A 17,583-nucleotide genomic window follows, 5' to 3' on the forward strand; every position below is an offset into this window, starting at 1 on the left:
TTTTTGTTTCATAGTATGACACATTTATTCTCAAAACCTCACATCTTTTTCACCTAAATTTGTATTTTTTTTATTTTACTATTGAATTTTTCCTTTCACTAATTTATGAAGAAAAAGCGTTTTTCAGCTTTCGTTGTGGAGAATAAAGTCAGACATATTCAAAAAGATGTTTGGGTTCATATGGGAATTTTGATATTCACTCATCAAAATGATAGTTTTTCTTTTTTTGTGTTTTGTGTTGTTTTTTTTTTCTCCTAAATCACTAACTTCTCTTCATTTTAGGTTTTTAGGTTTTGGGGTTTTGACTTTGTGCTCTCTTTCTGCAGCAGCCTATTTAGGCAGCAAACTTGTTGGGCCTGATTTAATGGCGCCCTCTATTGGTGGCTTCCAATCCATTAATATTTTCACCACACAACAGACACTAACAATGGATCAATTAAACAACTGATCGCACATCTATACATCATGCCCATCTAGCACAGCTTATTCAGCTATAAATAAAGTTCACAACAGTCCGGCAAAAAATTTGTCCTGATCGAGAAAAAGACCACCGGGCAAAAAATCCAATAAGAAAGCATAATATTCCCCAAATGAAAAATTCAAAAGATGCTAGCCTTCAAATATGTGAAAAAGAGATTCGCTATGAATTGTCCACACGAGCGTCCATGCGGCTGGAAGGCATCATAAAAAAAGGTGCAGCACTAAATTATTCACCACTAGCAAAAGGTTACTTTGGAGACCATAAAAGAGGACCAAACTTTCTTTAAGTGGGATTTACAACCCAACAGTAAAGGGAGAAAGGGTGTGAACGCTCAGCATTCCCAATCCCAGGATGCTAACAAAACACAACAGATGTCCAAAAGAAAGCGTGACCAAGATTTGGGAGTGATCGCTGATGATTTCAGCACCAAATCCTCCACGTAGATGCACACAGAAAGCACAAGCAGCCTTACCAGCACGTTGCCTTGCATCTTGGCCGTCTCGATCAGACTCCTCTCCTTCATGGTGGCACACTTTAGCGGCGCTGCTTTGCTCTGCGTGGAGGAGCAGCGGAACAACGATGCTGGCTCAAGCTTGCCTTTCCTGACGCGCTGTTTGTGCATGGGGAGGGCGGGAGGGCGGGAGGGCGGGGGGGTTGCATGTGCAGCCGCGCACCGCTCCCCCCGTGCATACAAAGCAGCGTGGTCACGGAGGGAGATGAACTGTGATTTACAGCGATAGAGCACCGGTGGCTCTGCTTCTGGGGCAATAAGACAGACGGACTGGCTGACACATGCTTTCACACACTGATCAGAAATCAAGACCAAGACTTTCACAGAATTCCCAACACTTACAAGGCTGACCTATCCTGTCCATAAAACATTCATCATCGTAGGAAGTATGAGTGCTGGGAGAAAAAGGCAAAATGGCAAAGAAAGACTGCATCATAGCATATCATACCAAATCCACAGATAGCCCAAATTAGCACGCCTAGCGAGCGGCGTAGCAATCTGATTGGACACTTCAGAAGTGCTGTGATCATTTAAGGTCAAGTTGATCGAGCCCGAGCCGAACAGTGTTCAAAGTGAGAAGAACAACGGCAAGCCTGCTAAAACAAACCAAACAATTCACTCTCAGACGGAACATGAATGCTTAAAACCAGTGAAAAAAAGAATAATCTCACTTTGCACTCCGATGAAAAGCAATGCAATTAACGGCCAAGTTTCAAAAGTGGGCCACAAAAGCACATAACCTCTGGGGTCAAAAACATTGGCTTTGGCTGTGGCTGTAGGCAACCTCCTGATGTCTCTTACAATGAACTCCACAAGATGGCAGTAGCTGCATCTGAAGCATCATGAGTGAACAGCATCCAGCAGCTTTATCTACCTTTGCATGCGCTTGAAAACATTGCTACTTGCCGTCCTGTTTACAGCAAATGCTGGCTGAGCAGTTTCCTGACTTCCGCTATTACAACAGTGGTTCTGTAATTTTCATGTCAATGAATGATCATGCGGTGCACAAGATGACATCTGCGGCATCACCAGTGGTCAGCATCCAGCAGCTTTATCTTTGAGTGCGCTTTAAAATGATGCAACAAAGCTGTTGATTTGAAACTCATGTGTGTTGCACTTGTCGTACTGTTTACAATGCACTCATGATCAGCGTTATTACAACATTGGTTCTGTTGCTGCTGTGTTGAAAAAGGGCGTTAATAAATGACCATGTGGTCCACAAGACGGCAGCAGCTGCATCTGACGTATCACGAGTGATCAGCAATCCTCTGTGTGCACTTTAAAATGACGCTGCTAAGCTGTTGGTGTGAACTTGTGCGTTACACCTGCCATACTGTTGCTCACAATGATTACAACACTGGTTGTGTTGCTGCAGTGTTGTACAATATAGTTGTTAATAAATGTGGTCAAAAAGCAGTAAATAAAGTGAAGTATGAACTTGTTATATGGAATGACTTTCAAACAGCTTCTCTCCAATTATCGGCTGCTTCTACTTAACGTTCCGCGTTTTCGGTAAATCGTCGCCCCAACTATAATTGCATACAGCATTTATTGGTGGTGGGTGTCAGTGATTGATATTTGTACTTTTACTGGTTTGAAAGCTTCCCCTGCTATAGTGTATACACAAAGGGAAAGAAAGTATGCTAAAATGACCATAAACGTTGGCGTGCCGCCTCCTCCGGCCAACTTAATGGAGCCATCCTTCAACTTTAATGCTTGTTAACATTACGCAGCCACCGGGTTTCATCACTTAACGGTCTGTTGATGCCACGGTCGGACTTGGAACGTAAATGTTGACCAGGCTGGGGCCGACATAGCGTTGACTGCAACAAGTTCCTCTCTGTGCACGTTGTTAGCATGTCTTATTACATGCATCATCTTTTTTCATTAGCCGGCTGCCTGCTACTGAGCACGGTCGGTCAGATGTTTTCATTTCTCACGCGTGCATGGCGCCAATAATGGCAAGCTCCATCAAATTTATATTAGATTGCGTTAATTGGACACGTGTTACAACTGCTGCCTGCGCTTGTAATGTCATTAATAATGACTGCGATGATTCTGCATCGGGTTCCAGGAGTTACCCCCAGCTGACCTTAAAGCTGCATCTTCTTGGAGCAAATTTGATAAAAACTCAACTTTGCATTGACTTTATCTTCTTGTACTTGGCGTTTTGGGATGCGGCGTAGGTTAAAGCCACACATCCCATCCAAGTTCCTGACAAACGCCTGCTGTTCCAGCCAACTGTTCCATTAAAATTCACATGTGGACCACCACGGGGCGGAGAAAGTTGGGAAATAATTACAGTAACCGCCTTTGAAATAACATCCCAAGATGTCATTTAATTGGCGTGGCCCTCACAAGCGCGTACAGAGTTCCTTCAGGTTTTCACGAACAAAAGCAGCAAATAAAGTGACATTTTATTATCTCCCCAGCTCGGCATGGGGTAGCCATGCTGCTAATAGACCCCCCGCACGGAGGCTGCAAGATTAACGCGCACATTACGTGCACAAGCGTCCGTTTTTTCCTGCTCCGGGATTCATTAGAGATGGTAACGATCTGTCCCTGTGACAGCTCGGGGCGGGCAAGGTCAGCCCAAAGCTCTTATCCAAATTAGGGAGACGTGTGCCTTGCAAAGTTGCTTTCATTTTGCACTGGAAAGGGACAAGATGCAAGCTAGCATGTATTGAACTTAACATGATCTGAATTATTAACACTTCCTTTCATGTCCTAATTACACATTGTATTGCTTTTCTCCTGTTCTTGGAGAAAAAAAAAAAAAAAAGAAGACACTTCAGGCTGTCATTGAAGCAGCGTGACACGTGGCAGGATATAGTGTCGCGTAATTAAGGGCATAATGAAAGCATTGATTTGTCCCTCTGCGAAGAAGAAAAAGAAGGAGGCCTTGGTGGACTTTTTATTGTGCCGGATGATTGCATCACCTCACGCTACTCACTCCCGTGGGAATTGGGAAGCACGCCAGTTGTAAGACAGACCCCACATGCAATAATACGAGGATGAACAGAATGGACATGCAGTAGTCATGTTTTAAGTCAAATTCATTCATGTAAGTGCAAAAATAAGCAGCACATGTAGCAAACCTTACCACTTTTTGATTACCCTTTTTCTTTTATTCTTATAATCGCTGATACCCTTTGTACAAGAGTATCTACAACCACCTCTCGTTTATCACGATTAAATGGTTTGACACTCCGACGGTCGTAAGTGAATTTCTGTGACGCAGGATTCCTGATCATTAGAAATGGAATGTTTTGGTAGTTAGAGCATAGAAAACCTGAGTGAGAGTAAGATGCGTCCCCATTCAAAGTGTTCACCTCACGTGACACTACGTCATTTCCAGCAAGACGCCACATTTTCCCACTAAATCTGCCTCATTCAATGCATCTACGTATTCACGTCCAACGAGGGTGTGGCTTTCATTTCTGTGAGCGCCAGACTGCCGGAGAGCGGCGGTGATGAACATCGGGATATGTCAACATTAGGGACGTCCCGATCCACATTTTTCAGCTTCCGAACTGATACGATTTTTTTTTTATAGTCTTGCTAATTCGATCTTTTTTATTTTGTTTGTTTGTTTTAAGAATAACATGCTTTTGTCACAAACATGAATTTGTGGAATTGAACATGGTTATGAAAATAGCTCTGCAAAGCATTAAAAATAATGTGACCAAAGTGTTGCCAAATGTACTCTTTTATTACACAACATGACCAACAATATAGTTTGGCTTTTGTAACAAACCTCTGCATCCCTAGTCAACATGCTACTGAAGGGAATGGTGATTATTAACAGTGGTTATGACTTGTAAGGACTCAAAAATTTCAAGCCTATGACTTCGGACTTGACTCTACCAGTCTTGTCTTGACTTGGACTTGGTATTAAAGACTTGAGGCTTACTTGAGATGCAACAAAACAAAAGGTTTTCCATTGCTGCTTGCAGATCTGGCCCACACCCACCCGCCCAGCCTCTTTCAACAGCGAGCAGATGCATCTTTGCGACTGATACCAAGCGCTCCCGCACAGGCAAAACGCAGCCTTAAACCGGCACTCTGTCGTGTTGATGAGGGCTTTTTAACAGTGCACTTTGCATGTAAGGCACAGATAACAAGTTCAGCTGCTATCTGCCTGCTGTCAGCAGTCCAGCTGGAGTGGGAGGCGCTGGATGCCCCCGCGAGCTTGTTGTTTTGACACCGTTAGTCACAGTAATTAATACCACTCCCTTGCTAAATGGGATTTCTTAGCAAGACGTGCTGCCTTTGCTTCTTGTCTCCGGCCCGGCACAATCACAGCTTTTAATGCACCGTCTAAATTCAGACTTTGAGGGTTATTGATTTATGGCGTGGGAGGGAGGGTGGCGGTGGTGCTGTCGTCTTGAGACCGCTAACAATGGCCAGAGCTCTTTAAATGGATGCGTTTCAACTACACAAACAAAACGACAGCAGCTGGCCCTTTTACGCCATCTATCTTTTATTCTCATAATGTGAATCAATAATGTGTGTGGGCGTGTTGTTTTAACATTGACCTACAGAGGGTGGAGGTCTGTGGCGGTCCAGCATGTCCAACTTTTCCACGGCCATGAAACATCGTGCAAATCAATGTGAACCCTCATATTGAACGCGCTGATTTTTGGACTTTCGTAGCAATTTGGAGCGCCTGAGAAAGTGGAAAAGGAAAATGTCAGCCTTTTAGACCACGTGGCCATTTGTTAGCGCAACACAGCAGCAACAGAACCAAAGTTGTAACAGCTGTACTGCTCAGTCAGCATAAATTGCCCTGACGGCTTGATGTAAAACAACAGTACGGAAAGTGCAACATGCACAAGTTTTACACAGCAGCAACATTTTAAAGTGCATGCAGAGCTAGACAAATGGTGCTGTAAGCCGACCACTCATGATGCTTCAAATGTAGCTACTGTCATCTTGTGGAGTTTATACAAAATCAGGAGGTTACCTGCAGCCACAGTTCTTGCAGCTGGAACTTGGTGGTTATTTGCTTTTTTAGACAACACACCCGGCGGCTACAGGAGACTCCGTAATTAAATATAGGCATTTACGGCAGTGGTCCCCAACCCCCGGGCCGGTACCGCACCGCACAGAAAGAAAAAATAATTTCCATGGTGTTTTATTTTGAAAAGTGGCCGGATTCTCTCTGTTACATCCGTGTCACTTGACGCATGTCCATTGTGCGAGTGCTAACTTTCTCTCATGCCGCACAGATAGACTACTACTGTATTTTTACCATTTTTCTTTCACCTCATATTTGGTCTCAAATGCTGATACTATGTGGGAATACATAAAGGTAAGTTTTGATGACTTATTGAGTGCTAATGTGCACATTTGTCTCAAGTTAATTCATGCTAGCACACTGGCTTCTACCACACAGGTCAAACAGCGATGTCATAATCTCTCTGGAAAAACTTGGACTGGTGGATGGTGGGTCGGCATTCATTTTGTGCTTTTAATTTGATGTTATTCATGTCTTAGTTTTACACAATATAGCATAAATAAGATAAATTAGATCGCTAGAATGTACGAAACCCCCTCCCCCGGTCCGCGGGAGATTTGTGGGAACACAAGCCGGTCCGTGGGTCAAAAAAGGTTGAGGACCACTGACTTACGGTAAAGCCTCAATTAGTACAAGATTACAATCAAAACAGCAAATGTCTCACTCAAAATTCACCCGTATTCTCGCATGATACCATCATTTCCATTTTAATTCAATTCCTTCAAGGCCGCCGCCGTCATTCCTCATCAGAGGAATCCGCTACGTCGAGACTCTCTCTTACTGTCGCCCTCTCCGGAACATTCGCCGCTTTCAAATGGCTCACGTTCAGATGTGGTTGACGTTCCATTTCCAGGCCCGTGCAATGCGGATATCTTCTGTGCACGCGGGGAAGATTAACTACACGGGAATATTCTTTGGCATCTGATAGTGAAGTGGCGGGGAGGGGAAGTCATATCACGTCGCCCAAGGTGGCTTTTGAGGGGCAAAAACGTGGGCATCAATCAGCTTGTAAAGTCGCTGGCGACGTGCAAATTAGCGGAGCGTCACATGAGCGTACGCTGCGGAAAAAACCCTGAATGAGGATTTTGATACTTTTGATGATGGTGTGTTCAAGAGAAGCAGTCACAATTAATTAGGTGACGTTCTGAACTTGTGTGCCTTTAAAACGGCTACAGAGTCTTAACAATAGCGTGGCAAAAAGCATGTTTAACAAAAATGGCCTATTTTCTTGAGATAAATCCACTTTTGATCATAAATCTGCAAATTTGCTGTGCCGTGCATGCTTAAATATGTCTGGCGATACTGTATGTCAGATCAGTATCATTAACTATTATACTAATATAGCAGGTAATTTTGTGTAAATATGGGCTTTGATTTGATATAGTTTGTGCATTATCTTCCCAAACTGTTTCTTTCCCAGAGTATCCGTATCAATTTTACTCAGCATGGTATCAACAAGACAGAAAGAAATGGGCCGCACTAATCATCGTCATCACACACATATTTCGATTTAAAAATGGTTCAATAGTCAAATTAGTGCGGCTTGTTGTTGTCATGACAGTGGGGGGCAACATCCCATAATAATAAGAGGTGATTGGCAGGAGTAAATCAATTAACCAATCAGTACCAATAAACAATACTAAATAGTGTAGATAGGGCCTGATTATTTAACGAGCGGTGTCTATGCACCAAATAAAACTATTTTTTTATTTCAGAGTTCAGAAGGTCAGATTCCAGCTCACTTGTCGTTTTAGTTTTTGAAACAAAAACGCTTCAGTGTTCGGGGGGGATTATGGATCTACTGTGTCAGAGCAAGGCCTCTATTGATTTCCACGCAGCACAGTTCAACCCAAGTGAAGACGAATGGGAAGTCACATGACCCAGCACTCTGAAACACAACACCCGCTTCATACATTTGCACACTGAGTCTAAACGCAAAAAAGTATAATAGCAAGGCTGTTATCTGCAGTGAAAAGCTAATCATGTTTTCCCCCAAACCCACCCCCACCCACCACCGCCATCTCCGTCTTTGGATTTGGGTTTTCACACTCGATAAAAATGAATAATTCTGTGCGAGCAGTAAAAACTTTATTTGCGAGTCTATACGTTTTACGGCGCTATAAATATTGCAGATGGAGCTGTTTTTCCTGCAGCCTGGGAAGACCAAACAAAAAATATCTAATAATATGGCATGAATAAATAAACCCAAGAGGAGGGATGACTATTTATGTTCTGAACATCTGACCAGTGACCAATGAACATCAGCACTTCTGCCTGGGCTTATCAACAAGATATAAATACATAAGCCTACCTACGGCACGGCACGGCACGGCACGGCATGCTCTTTGTTTCAAACGTGCTGCATTATACGTCACATTAACATCACGCGGTTACATTTGCACGATTCAAAATGTCCAAAAAGGAGTAGTACCCCTTCTCCGTGTCCATTACTGATAATTCACTCACACCATATCCTTTACATTTGGTTTGCTTACATTCTGCTTTTGACATTGTGTTGACTTTCTGTGTGAAACAAAAGTAGAGTGTTCAAAAAAGAAAATGTCAATTAGCAAATGGGAATTTTTAAAAAAAGTGACACTACTGTATATAAAATAAATAACTAAAAAATAAGGATACAAATTTAATTTAATACAAGTAATACTATAATAATATAAATAGTTGATAATACAAAATAAATAAGTTAGAATAAGTGGCTTGTTGGCATGTTTGCTTTGTGTTCATTTTACCTGTTGTACTGTACTACATCCGTGAATTTCAATCATTAATTAAATGTAAATTAACAATCATTATATTATTTTTCTAATTTTATTAAATGTATATATAGATTTCTAATATAAATACACGGTAATATATATAAATAGAGTAACAATAATGGCTTTATAAACAGAGACAATAAGAGAGATATACATAAATCATTGACATAATTTGTAATAAATTCAATATAAAAAATAAAACATTTGTGAGTTCTCTATAACCAGATTTGTGGATTACTAATTTTAACATTACAAATTATAACCCTCATAAGAGATTTTTCAACTGTACAATAACTCACTAGCACCCCTTGAGGACCAGAGGGATATTACAAGTGCTCTGTTGGATACTGCCATGATTGCACACAAGCGCTGATGTATTGCAATGCAACATGTTAACCAACATCAACCAACAAGCTTTAAAATGAGTTTGTTTTTTTTTATTATCATTATTATTCATTGCGGTAAACATAACAGAGTTCTCTGACATCAATCCTATGCTTCCAGCCACTAGGGGGCACGTGGTATCCACGGACTGCTATGATGTGTTGTGATGTAATAACCAGCAACATAATCCTCTCCTCATTCCCTTTGTCCTCCTTTCTTGTAAAAGCCCTACATTAACAGGACCAAGGCGACCATGCTCTCACGCCTCACCGTGATGACGGGGGGGTCAGCATCATGAGTGTCTAATGAGCGAAGGATGGCCCTGAGCGCGGATATGTGCGGCGTGATTGAGATAAAATTTCGCCCTAGACCGTGGGGAGGAAATCGATCATCATTTCCATAAACTCCTGTGAGGGTGCTGAAGTGATAACCGTGCATTATAATGTCCCGCAATGTAATGAGAGCGGGGAGGGGGATCAATACTTGGCACAATTGTAGGCGGGGGTAATTAAGAAGTCTGCCCTACCACCCAAATACCTTTGAGCGCCTTGAAATATCCATTTAGGACTTGTGCTCTTGGAATAATGCCTGGCTTATTTGCATGCCGCACAAAGGCTGCAGAAACAAATATGGGTTTTGTAGGGCATATTATTATCATCTAAAAGCATCTAACCAGACAAAGGTGCAACTTTTTCATCCAGGAAATGCTGCATTAGTAACAGTTGCATGGTGAACCTTGCAGCGCGTTTGGATTTGCTTTGCAAATGGCGGGAAAAGTGTGAAGTCGTTAGGGTTGAGCAAGAACACGCAGGACTTGGAAGGAACAACGTGAGCATTGGAGCACAAAGAATGAAGAAGAAGATGACGATTAGCAGTAGTATTAACAGAGGTATTCTCATTAGAATCTTTACATCCATTTGTAGTGCCACACTGACATCTAGTGGCCAAGTAATATATGCCCAACAGTGTGTGCTGCACACTATGAAAACAAATGAATGTATTAATCATTTGTCCATGTTTGACACCACAGAAATCTATAAAATGAATATAATGAAGAAGAACATCAACAAGGAGGAGAAGAAGAAAATGTCAGGGTTTGTTTAATATACAGTAGCAACTATTAAAAGTCTGGTGCTTTTTTTTTAAATTATAATACAAATTGGCCTAGTAATTTTGCAGCCTTCTAGCATATAAAACAAACCCGCAAAGGGAGACAAAATGTCGGGGGGTTAAAAAGGGAAACTAAGCACTTAGAAGTCAGCTCACATTGCAACCCGCGTGTCCTGGAATTACTTCATTTTCCCACAAAGCCCGGAATCTCTCACAGCAATCTTCTAGAATATCACACAAATATATGCACACAATTCATGGCACGCTCTTGATCAAATAATGAATCAATCAGACACCTGAATCTCAATGACTGATCATTTTGGACACGCTGCGTGCTTCCAACAGTTCATGGAAGGCCCTTTTTTCCCTTCCCAAGGCACATAGAGGCATGTTTCGTAGAGTTTGGTGTGGAAGAACAGGCCAAAGTTCATTATCAGAGACCTCTCAAATAGACAAAAAAAAAAAAATCTTGTAGCTGTAATAGCGGGGGAGCAACTCCATATTTTATTCCTTTTTCCAAGACTTTTCTCTTTATAGTGTAAAAAAAACAGACTTCTGCTGGTGTCGCGTTAGAGATAAGGCGCCGATCTCTGATAAGAAGGTCGCACATGACATTGCTGCGTTACAGATAAAGAAAATCATTTTGTTCTCCTTTAAAGCAACACCGGAACCATCTGATCTCACCCCCGTCTCCATTTAGACACTCAGCACTGGGAGCCCAGCTGCATGGAGCGGCCAATCACAAGCAGCCAATCACAAGTCAGCCATTAAAAGTCCAAAACCGAGAAACAAACGTCCCCACGGACCGAGCGGGCTGTCAGCTCTGCCGTAAATAGAAAAACTCCACCGAGAGACGACTCATCAAAGCGTCGTCAAGCTTTCAGCGGCTCCGAATCGGCACCACCGGCGGGCGCGATTGAAAGGTTCTGCCCGGAGGCGGGTTGGGCCCGCTTGCATCTCATCTCTTGATGGTGCGCACAGGCTGAGATGAAAGTGGCCACAATTAGAACACACACTTCGCAGGTAGAAAGCAGACACAAGCATGTACACTGTAAAATGAAAAGTGGGCTTGGGGGGAGCATCAGAACAAGAAATGAATCATGTTTCTGTGCATTGAAATGCAATTAACCTCCCAGTAAGTCTCAGGGGTGCACGACCTGGTAGCCGGGCAACATGACAGGTGGCTAGCATGATGATGCAGTAAAACCACATTTGCAGTATGATCACCATGATTTTATCATTGCGTCGTCACGTTTATGGGTCGTTTGTATGCAGAGGAACATGACGTCGCCTTCCTAGTGGGGGAAAAAACGGTCATGTGCCGGGACCACCAGCGAATGACAAAAAACTGGGAGTAACTGATTCACCCATAAGCTCCTCCCCGCTCCAAATCCTCTACGTTGACGTTCTACTCCAATTACGGATCAACATTAGCAATAAAAGTGACTGCTGTAATTATTTGATTTGTTTCAGTTCAAGAACCCTCCCCTTTTCTCTTTAATTGCCATTGTTCACTCACAACACATTCCACATTTAAGCCCTAAATATGCTTCATACACGTATTAAACACATGTATGGCTACTCACCACTAACAAATGATAATGCAAGATCGGAGTCACGGTGCAGCCTCTGGCCTGGTCGTCAGGCTAGTGCTATAGGGGTTAGCAGGCTAGCGCTATGGAGGTTAGCAAGGTGAGCAGGCTAGAGAAGGCATTTCCCCAAGCCGCATGCCTGTTGTAATTCCACTAACAACTCACCATCATATATTAACTTGTGAGGAGTCAGGGCTGGTGCTTCCGTAGCCAAACAAACTTTTATGTCCCACAGAACGCAACTATGGTGCGTTCAAGGGCCGCTGAACAAAGTGCGAAATCCTAACGCTTGATGAAAAGTCATCATCAGTGAAGCAAACTGAGGACTTTCCAAAAGTGGCACATGTATGCTTCACTTTTGACGTGTGTGATCGTGTATTCATTAATCATTACCGACTTATGGTGAATGAGACGTGTTTTCTACAAAAAAAAAAAAAAACAGCCAAAAAAAATGACGGGTTTAAGTGTTAAACTAATTACTGTACGGTCTGACAGCGGCGAGCACCTAAAATCCCATCTTACACAAATAGACCGGGCTGGTGACAACATCTTCAATGCCGTTTTGCAAAGTTATGGATACTTCCTTTCTACTTGAATCCAAAATGACGAAGCAACAAGCTTCTCGAAGGGATTTGGCGCATTAGCCGCCTGGAAATGACAGAAGCATATTTTAAGGCGCAGCCTTGTAAAGTTAAAGTTGCACACACACGCTGGCCAACTTTGACCCTCAGGTGACATCAGATGAAAATGAATCAATTGTGTGTTATTATTGAATTAAAATAAACATGTTTAAATTATTTACAAAAATAAAGAGGGGTGTCTCTATTTTTCTACTGCGTCCAAATGTTTTTTGCAAGCTATTGGGGTGTGAACACATACAGCATGGAAATGAAGTATTAAACACATTTCTCCTGCAGTAAACATGCAGTGTGATGTCATTTGGTTCCACTTTGGACATCCACCTTCTATGTGCTCCCACTTCAATATCCTTAATTCTATTTAATTTCCATTGCTCATGTCCCCTGGTGTATCTTACTTTAATTATTACTATTATTATCTTTATTTTTTTTTATTTTTTCTATTTTGAATTTATTTATTTATCACTTTTCTGGTACTTTTTATTTCTTTAATCTCGATTTCTGTATGATTTATTTTATGTGTTTTTGTTATCCAACTGTTATTTTTTAATGCTCATGGTTTCATGCACTGTTAGTGTCATTTGTAAGGCATTAATAAAGTTGATTGGGGTGGGGGACAACCTTCTATGCCGCTTATCCTCACTAGGGTCGCAGGTATGCTGGAGCCTTCGGGCGAGAGGTGGGGTACACCCTAGACGGGTCGCAGGTCAACGGCAGGGCTCATATAGACAACCATTCACACACTTTCATACCTATGGACAATTTAGAGTCGCCAATTAACCTAACGTACGTGTCTTTGGAATGTGGGAGGAAACCGGAGTACCGGGAGAAAACGTGCAAACTCCACACAGAGACGCCCAACGGAGATTCAAACACAGATCTTCCTGATCTCCTGACTGTGTGGCCAACATGCTAACCGCTACACCAGCGTGCGACCTTGTTGAACATTCTGAAGTTAAGAAAAACGCCAACATTACAGTTTTGAAGGACACCTTGGTGATGATAAACCTTTTTTTATTAGGTCATCAGGTAGGAGGAAAGCAGCTGCCGCTCATTTGCACTGATTGGCAGCCATGATTGCTTTCTAAATACTAGCAGCTGGTTTATGCACCTCATTTTCTTAATGTCTTCAACGTGTTATTTGACTTTATTACCTAATTTATGGACATGTTTGGATTTCTTTGCTTTACATGTCAATAGTTTTTGCTTGAGGCACACGTGACAGACTTACAGTAACACAACACTCCAAGCCAGAGGAGGGGCAGCATATTCACAGCATGTTTTTAGAATTAAAGCACTTAAAAAGTAGGGATGGGTGCTAATCCTGGTATGGCTCCGATACCACGCGCTAAATACAGGCTCGGTTTTGTCGATACTGATACTTTTTAACTTGAGATTTGTCAAGATAATTGAATGATTCTGCCTCTAGTTTGTTGACGATAATTACACTCAACATATTTTTAGCTAGAAACTTATTTGTAAACAATTTACACTAAGTCCCCAACTAACGAACACAAGTGGTTCCAGACGACCATTCTTAAGTCTAATTGTTGTTAAGTAGGGAAAAGGTAGTATTACCAATGATATCGGTACTACATGTACGTGTATACATATACAGTATATGTGTGATTGGTTCGTAAGTCCAACAAAAGGTAGTATTACCAATGATATAGGTACTACATGTACGTGTATACATATACAGTATATGTGTGATTTGTTCGTAAGTCCAACAAAAGGTAGTATTAGCAATGATAACGGTACTACATGTACGTGTATACATATACAGTATATGTGTATTTATGTAAATATGAGTTTGGATGCAGTAGTAATATTAAACCAGGATAATTAATGAAAAACAATAATAAAAGTGATATAATAATCCGTAATGATAAATGTTATTTACCTTTGAAGAGGAGTGGTTGAGCATACGTCGTTGTGGAGGAGGAGTGTTCTGTGGGTGGTGTAGAATTAAGCAGGCCTATTAACTCTTCATAAACTTTAATCACACGCTCTGTCTGGGTTGCATCATAAAACTCTTAGCCTTCCTCTCTCCTCTTCCTGTATCTGTTGGTCCCTTTAGCAGTGTCACAGTGCCCTCTGCTGGTCAAGCATGTAGCAGTATATATATGGACTTATAAGGCAAAACACATGAAAATATAGACCAGCCGGCTTGTGTTCGTATCTCCGAATGTTCGCACGTTGGATGTTCGTTAGTAGGGGACTTAGTGTACAAAGATACTGCAAACTTTTGCATCAATCAGATACCAGGTTTTTGACTGATACCAATACTGACACTTTTTAGCTTCCAATTGATCAAGATCATGATTATAAGCTGAATATAATATAAAAACACAAACATTTTGGACAACAAAAACAAGAAATAGTCAAAAGTGCGAAACAATGACTCAAAAGCAACAACTAGTAATGGTGTCCTCGTGTCCAAGGACTTACTCCCTGAGTTGACCTTTTCTTTGTAAACAATCTCAGCACAGTAACAACACGAGCAACACACAAAAAACATATTTATAAAAATAAATATTCACGATAACTGGAAAAAGGTCAATCTCATCGCGCGAGTATCGACCCAATACTGACACTACCGTTGATATCCACATATTTGTATCGATCCGCCCACACCAATTAAAACGCTCGCAGTCCACGTGTGTTCTGAAAGTACACGCAAGCACGTTCAACTACTGTACAACCACGAAACAATGAAAGCACGTACAGACCAAGTCCAATCAATGCTCCTACCTTCCCGCCTTTGGAACACCTCCTGTAAGCGTTGGTGGCTCCTGCAGTTTGGTTCATGTTGACAACTTCCGACCCTCGAACGCCTCAAAGTTGGCGGTGAAAAGAAAGCTGGGGATGGCTTCTCTTCCGCTGGCTGCACAAAAACGAGCCGTGCTGTAACGACTGTAACGACTTCTGTTGGAAAGAAATGTTGACTTACTGTCGCCATTCACCGAGCACGCCAACACGCGTCCGAACACTGCGGCGCGCAGCTGTGAGTGTGGACCGTGTGAACTGTGGCGGTGGTGGGGGGGGGGGGGGGGCGCTCCCAATGTCGACGTACCGATACCTAGGGCGGTATCAGCATCGGCTCGATATTAGCGTGATGAGCGCGATGCTTTTCAGTTACCTTTAGTTTATTTTGTTGCTTATTTACACGAATACAGTCAAACCTCAGTTTAACAACAATCAGGATCAACAAATTGAAGGCAAAAATATCAAAAATAAAGGAAAATAGGCAGGGATCGACTCTAGTCAGCTTTGTCACGCTCAGTCCTACCGGAATTGTACATTCTGCTGCGTTCTAAAATGTGCATCCTCTCATGGAAAAGACATTTGTGGCGCCCCTATGATTCCCCATGCTTCCATTCATGTAATACAAATATCCTCAAACTTTGATCATCACTAGACAAATGCTCACGGAGGTGTGGGTGGAGACGTTTTGCTTGATGGCGGCCATGTTTTCAACTCATCTTTCTCAAATTGTACACGCGTGTGTGTGCTTGTCAGTCCCCTAAAGGTGCGGGCCACATTTTGTGGCGATTCAGCAAAACGTCCTCAGGCAGAGGTGTCCATTTTTACAAGAATAAAGTCAAAATATTTGGAAAAAAATGTTGTAATCAAACAAGAAAAATAATTTTTAAATTGTTGTAATTATTGGAACGTTAGGCTGCAGAAAAAATCATACATTTTTGACAATGAAGTCAAAATATTATAGTATAAAGTGCTAATTACGAGAAGAAAATTTAGAAAATGAAAACTAAAAGAGTTGGAAAATGTTTTTAAAAAAGGGCTGCAGAGTGGTTAGCATGTTGGCCACACAGTCAGGAGATCGGGAAGACCTTGGTTCGACTCTCCGCTTGGGCGTCTCTGTGTGGAGTTTGCATGTTCTCCCGTGCATGCGTGGGTTTCCTCCCACGTTCCAAAAAAACATGCATGAGTGTGAATGTCGTTGGTCTACATGTGCCCTGTGATTGGCTGGCGACCAGTCCAGGGTGTACCCCGCCTCTCGCTAAAGTCGGCTGGGATAGGCTCTAGCATACCCCCGCAACAACTCATTAGCATAAGATAATGGGTGGATGTTTAAAAAACAGCTGTAATTTTATAAGAATGAAGTCAAAATATTCTCACAGCAAAAAAAGTCACAATTTTACGAGAATAAACTCGTAATATTATGAGGAAAAATAATGTCAGCATAGAGTTGGAAATATTAAAGAAATTAAAGGAAAAAAATATTTTTGAAAGTTGTAATTTTTGGAAAATTTGGTTGGGGAAAAAGTTATAATATGGGAATAAAGTCAAAATATTACTAGAATAAAATTTACGAATATTATTTAAGAAGAAATATTTAGAACTTTTTTGTTTTTAAACAGCAAAAATGGGTGGAAAAAGAGCTAAGCTGATACTAATAAAACATTTTTCCACCGACATGACAAAGCTGAGATGTCGGCTATTTTTTTCTTGAAATATGTCAAACTTCTCAGCGTGTCGACACGTGTTGCTTTACAAAACATCAAAGTGGCAAAGTTGCATCCTTTCATTTTTTCACTCCGTGGCCCTCACTGGAAAAAGTTTGGACACCCCCGTCTCTGGGTTACAGTGAGTTGCTTTGTAGAGCTGTGTGAGAAATTCCAGACTTACGGGGTCAAATAACAGCGCCACCATGTGGTGTATCTGTCAGGAAAATACTAGCACAGGCAACACAGTCAGGGTGCGTGTTGTGACAAATGGTCACGATTTTGTGTGCAGCGGCTCAGGAGAAGAAGAGTTCCACAAACAAATACATCCAACTGTGAAAAGAAACTAACAGAAGCATCTCTCAGCGTAACCCGGAGTAATTGCACGCTGCAAACCACAATAACAACCGTTGCATGAATGAGTGAGCATTATTATCTTCATAAAGGGCATCGTGTTTGCTTTGGATTTGGTTAGCTGGTGTGCCTACTGAAGTGGCCACTGAGTGTGCCGTACATCTAAGGCTGTATGTAGACCTGAGTGTCAGGTATCAGAAGAGCGAGGATCATCCTATTGACAGCAGCTACTTCAGAGCAGCCATCAAGC

At 41.9% G+C, this 17,583-nt stretch overlaps 1 protein-coding gene across 4 annotated transcripts in view; it reads right to left on the bottom strand.

Moving 5' to 3' along the window:
• The window catches only part of LOC129173795 (dipeptidyl aminopeptidase-like protein 6), a 117,332-nt gene extending 101,778 nt beyond the window's left edge, over positions 1 to 15,554 (bottom strand). The window contains exons 1-2 of one of the 4 annotated variants that reach the window (XM_054764936.1): positions 15,464 to 15,554; positions 15,265 to 15,397 (exon numbers count right to left, since the gene is read on the bottom strand). In XM_054764936.1, coding sequence (XP_054620911.1) covers positions 15,265 to 15,321 — 57 coding nt within the window. In that variant the 5' untranslated portion in view covers positions 15,322 to 15,397; positions 15,464 to 15,554. Of the gene's footprint in view, positions 1 to 953; positions 1,443 to 15,264 lie in introns of those variants that run through there. The other 3 variants (XM_054764935.1, XM_054764931.1, XM_054764934.1) reach the window with 3 other exon arrangements.
• Positions 15,555 to 17,583: the final 2,029 nt, after the last annotated feature.

The sequence above is a fragment of the Dunckerocampus dactyliophorus genome, chromosome 21 (genome assembly GCF_027744805.1).
Source record: "Dunckerocampus dactyliophorus isolate RoL2022-P2 chromosome 21, RoL_Ddac_1.1, whole genome shotgun sequence".
Lineage (NCBI taxonomy): Eukaryota > Metazoa > Chordata > Actinopteri > Syngnathiformes > Syngnathidae > Dunckerocampus > Dunckerocampus dactyliophorus.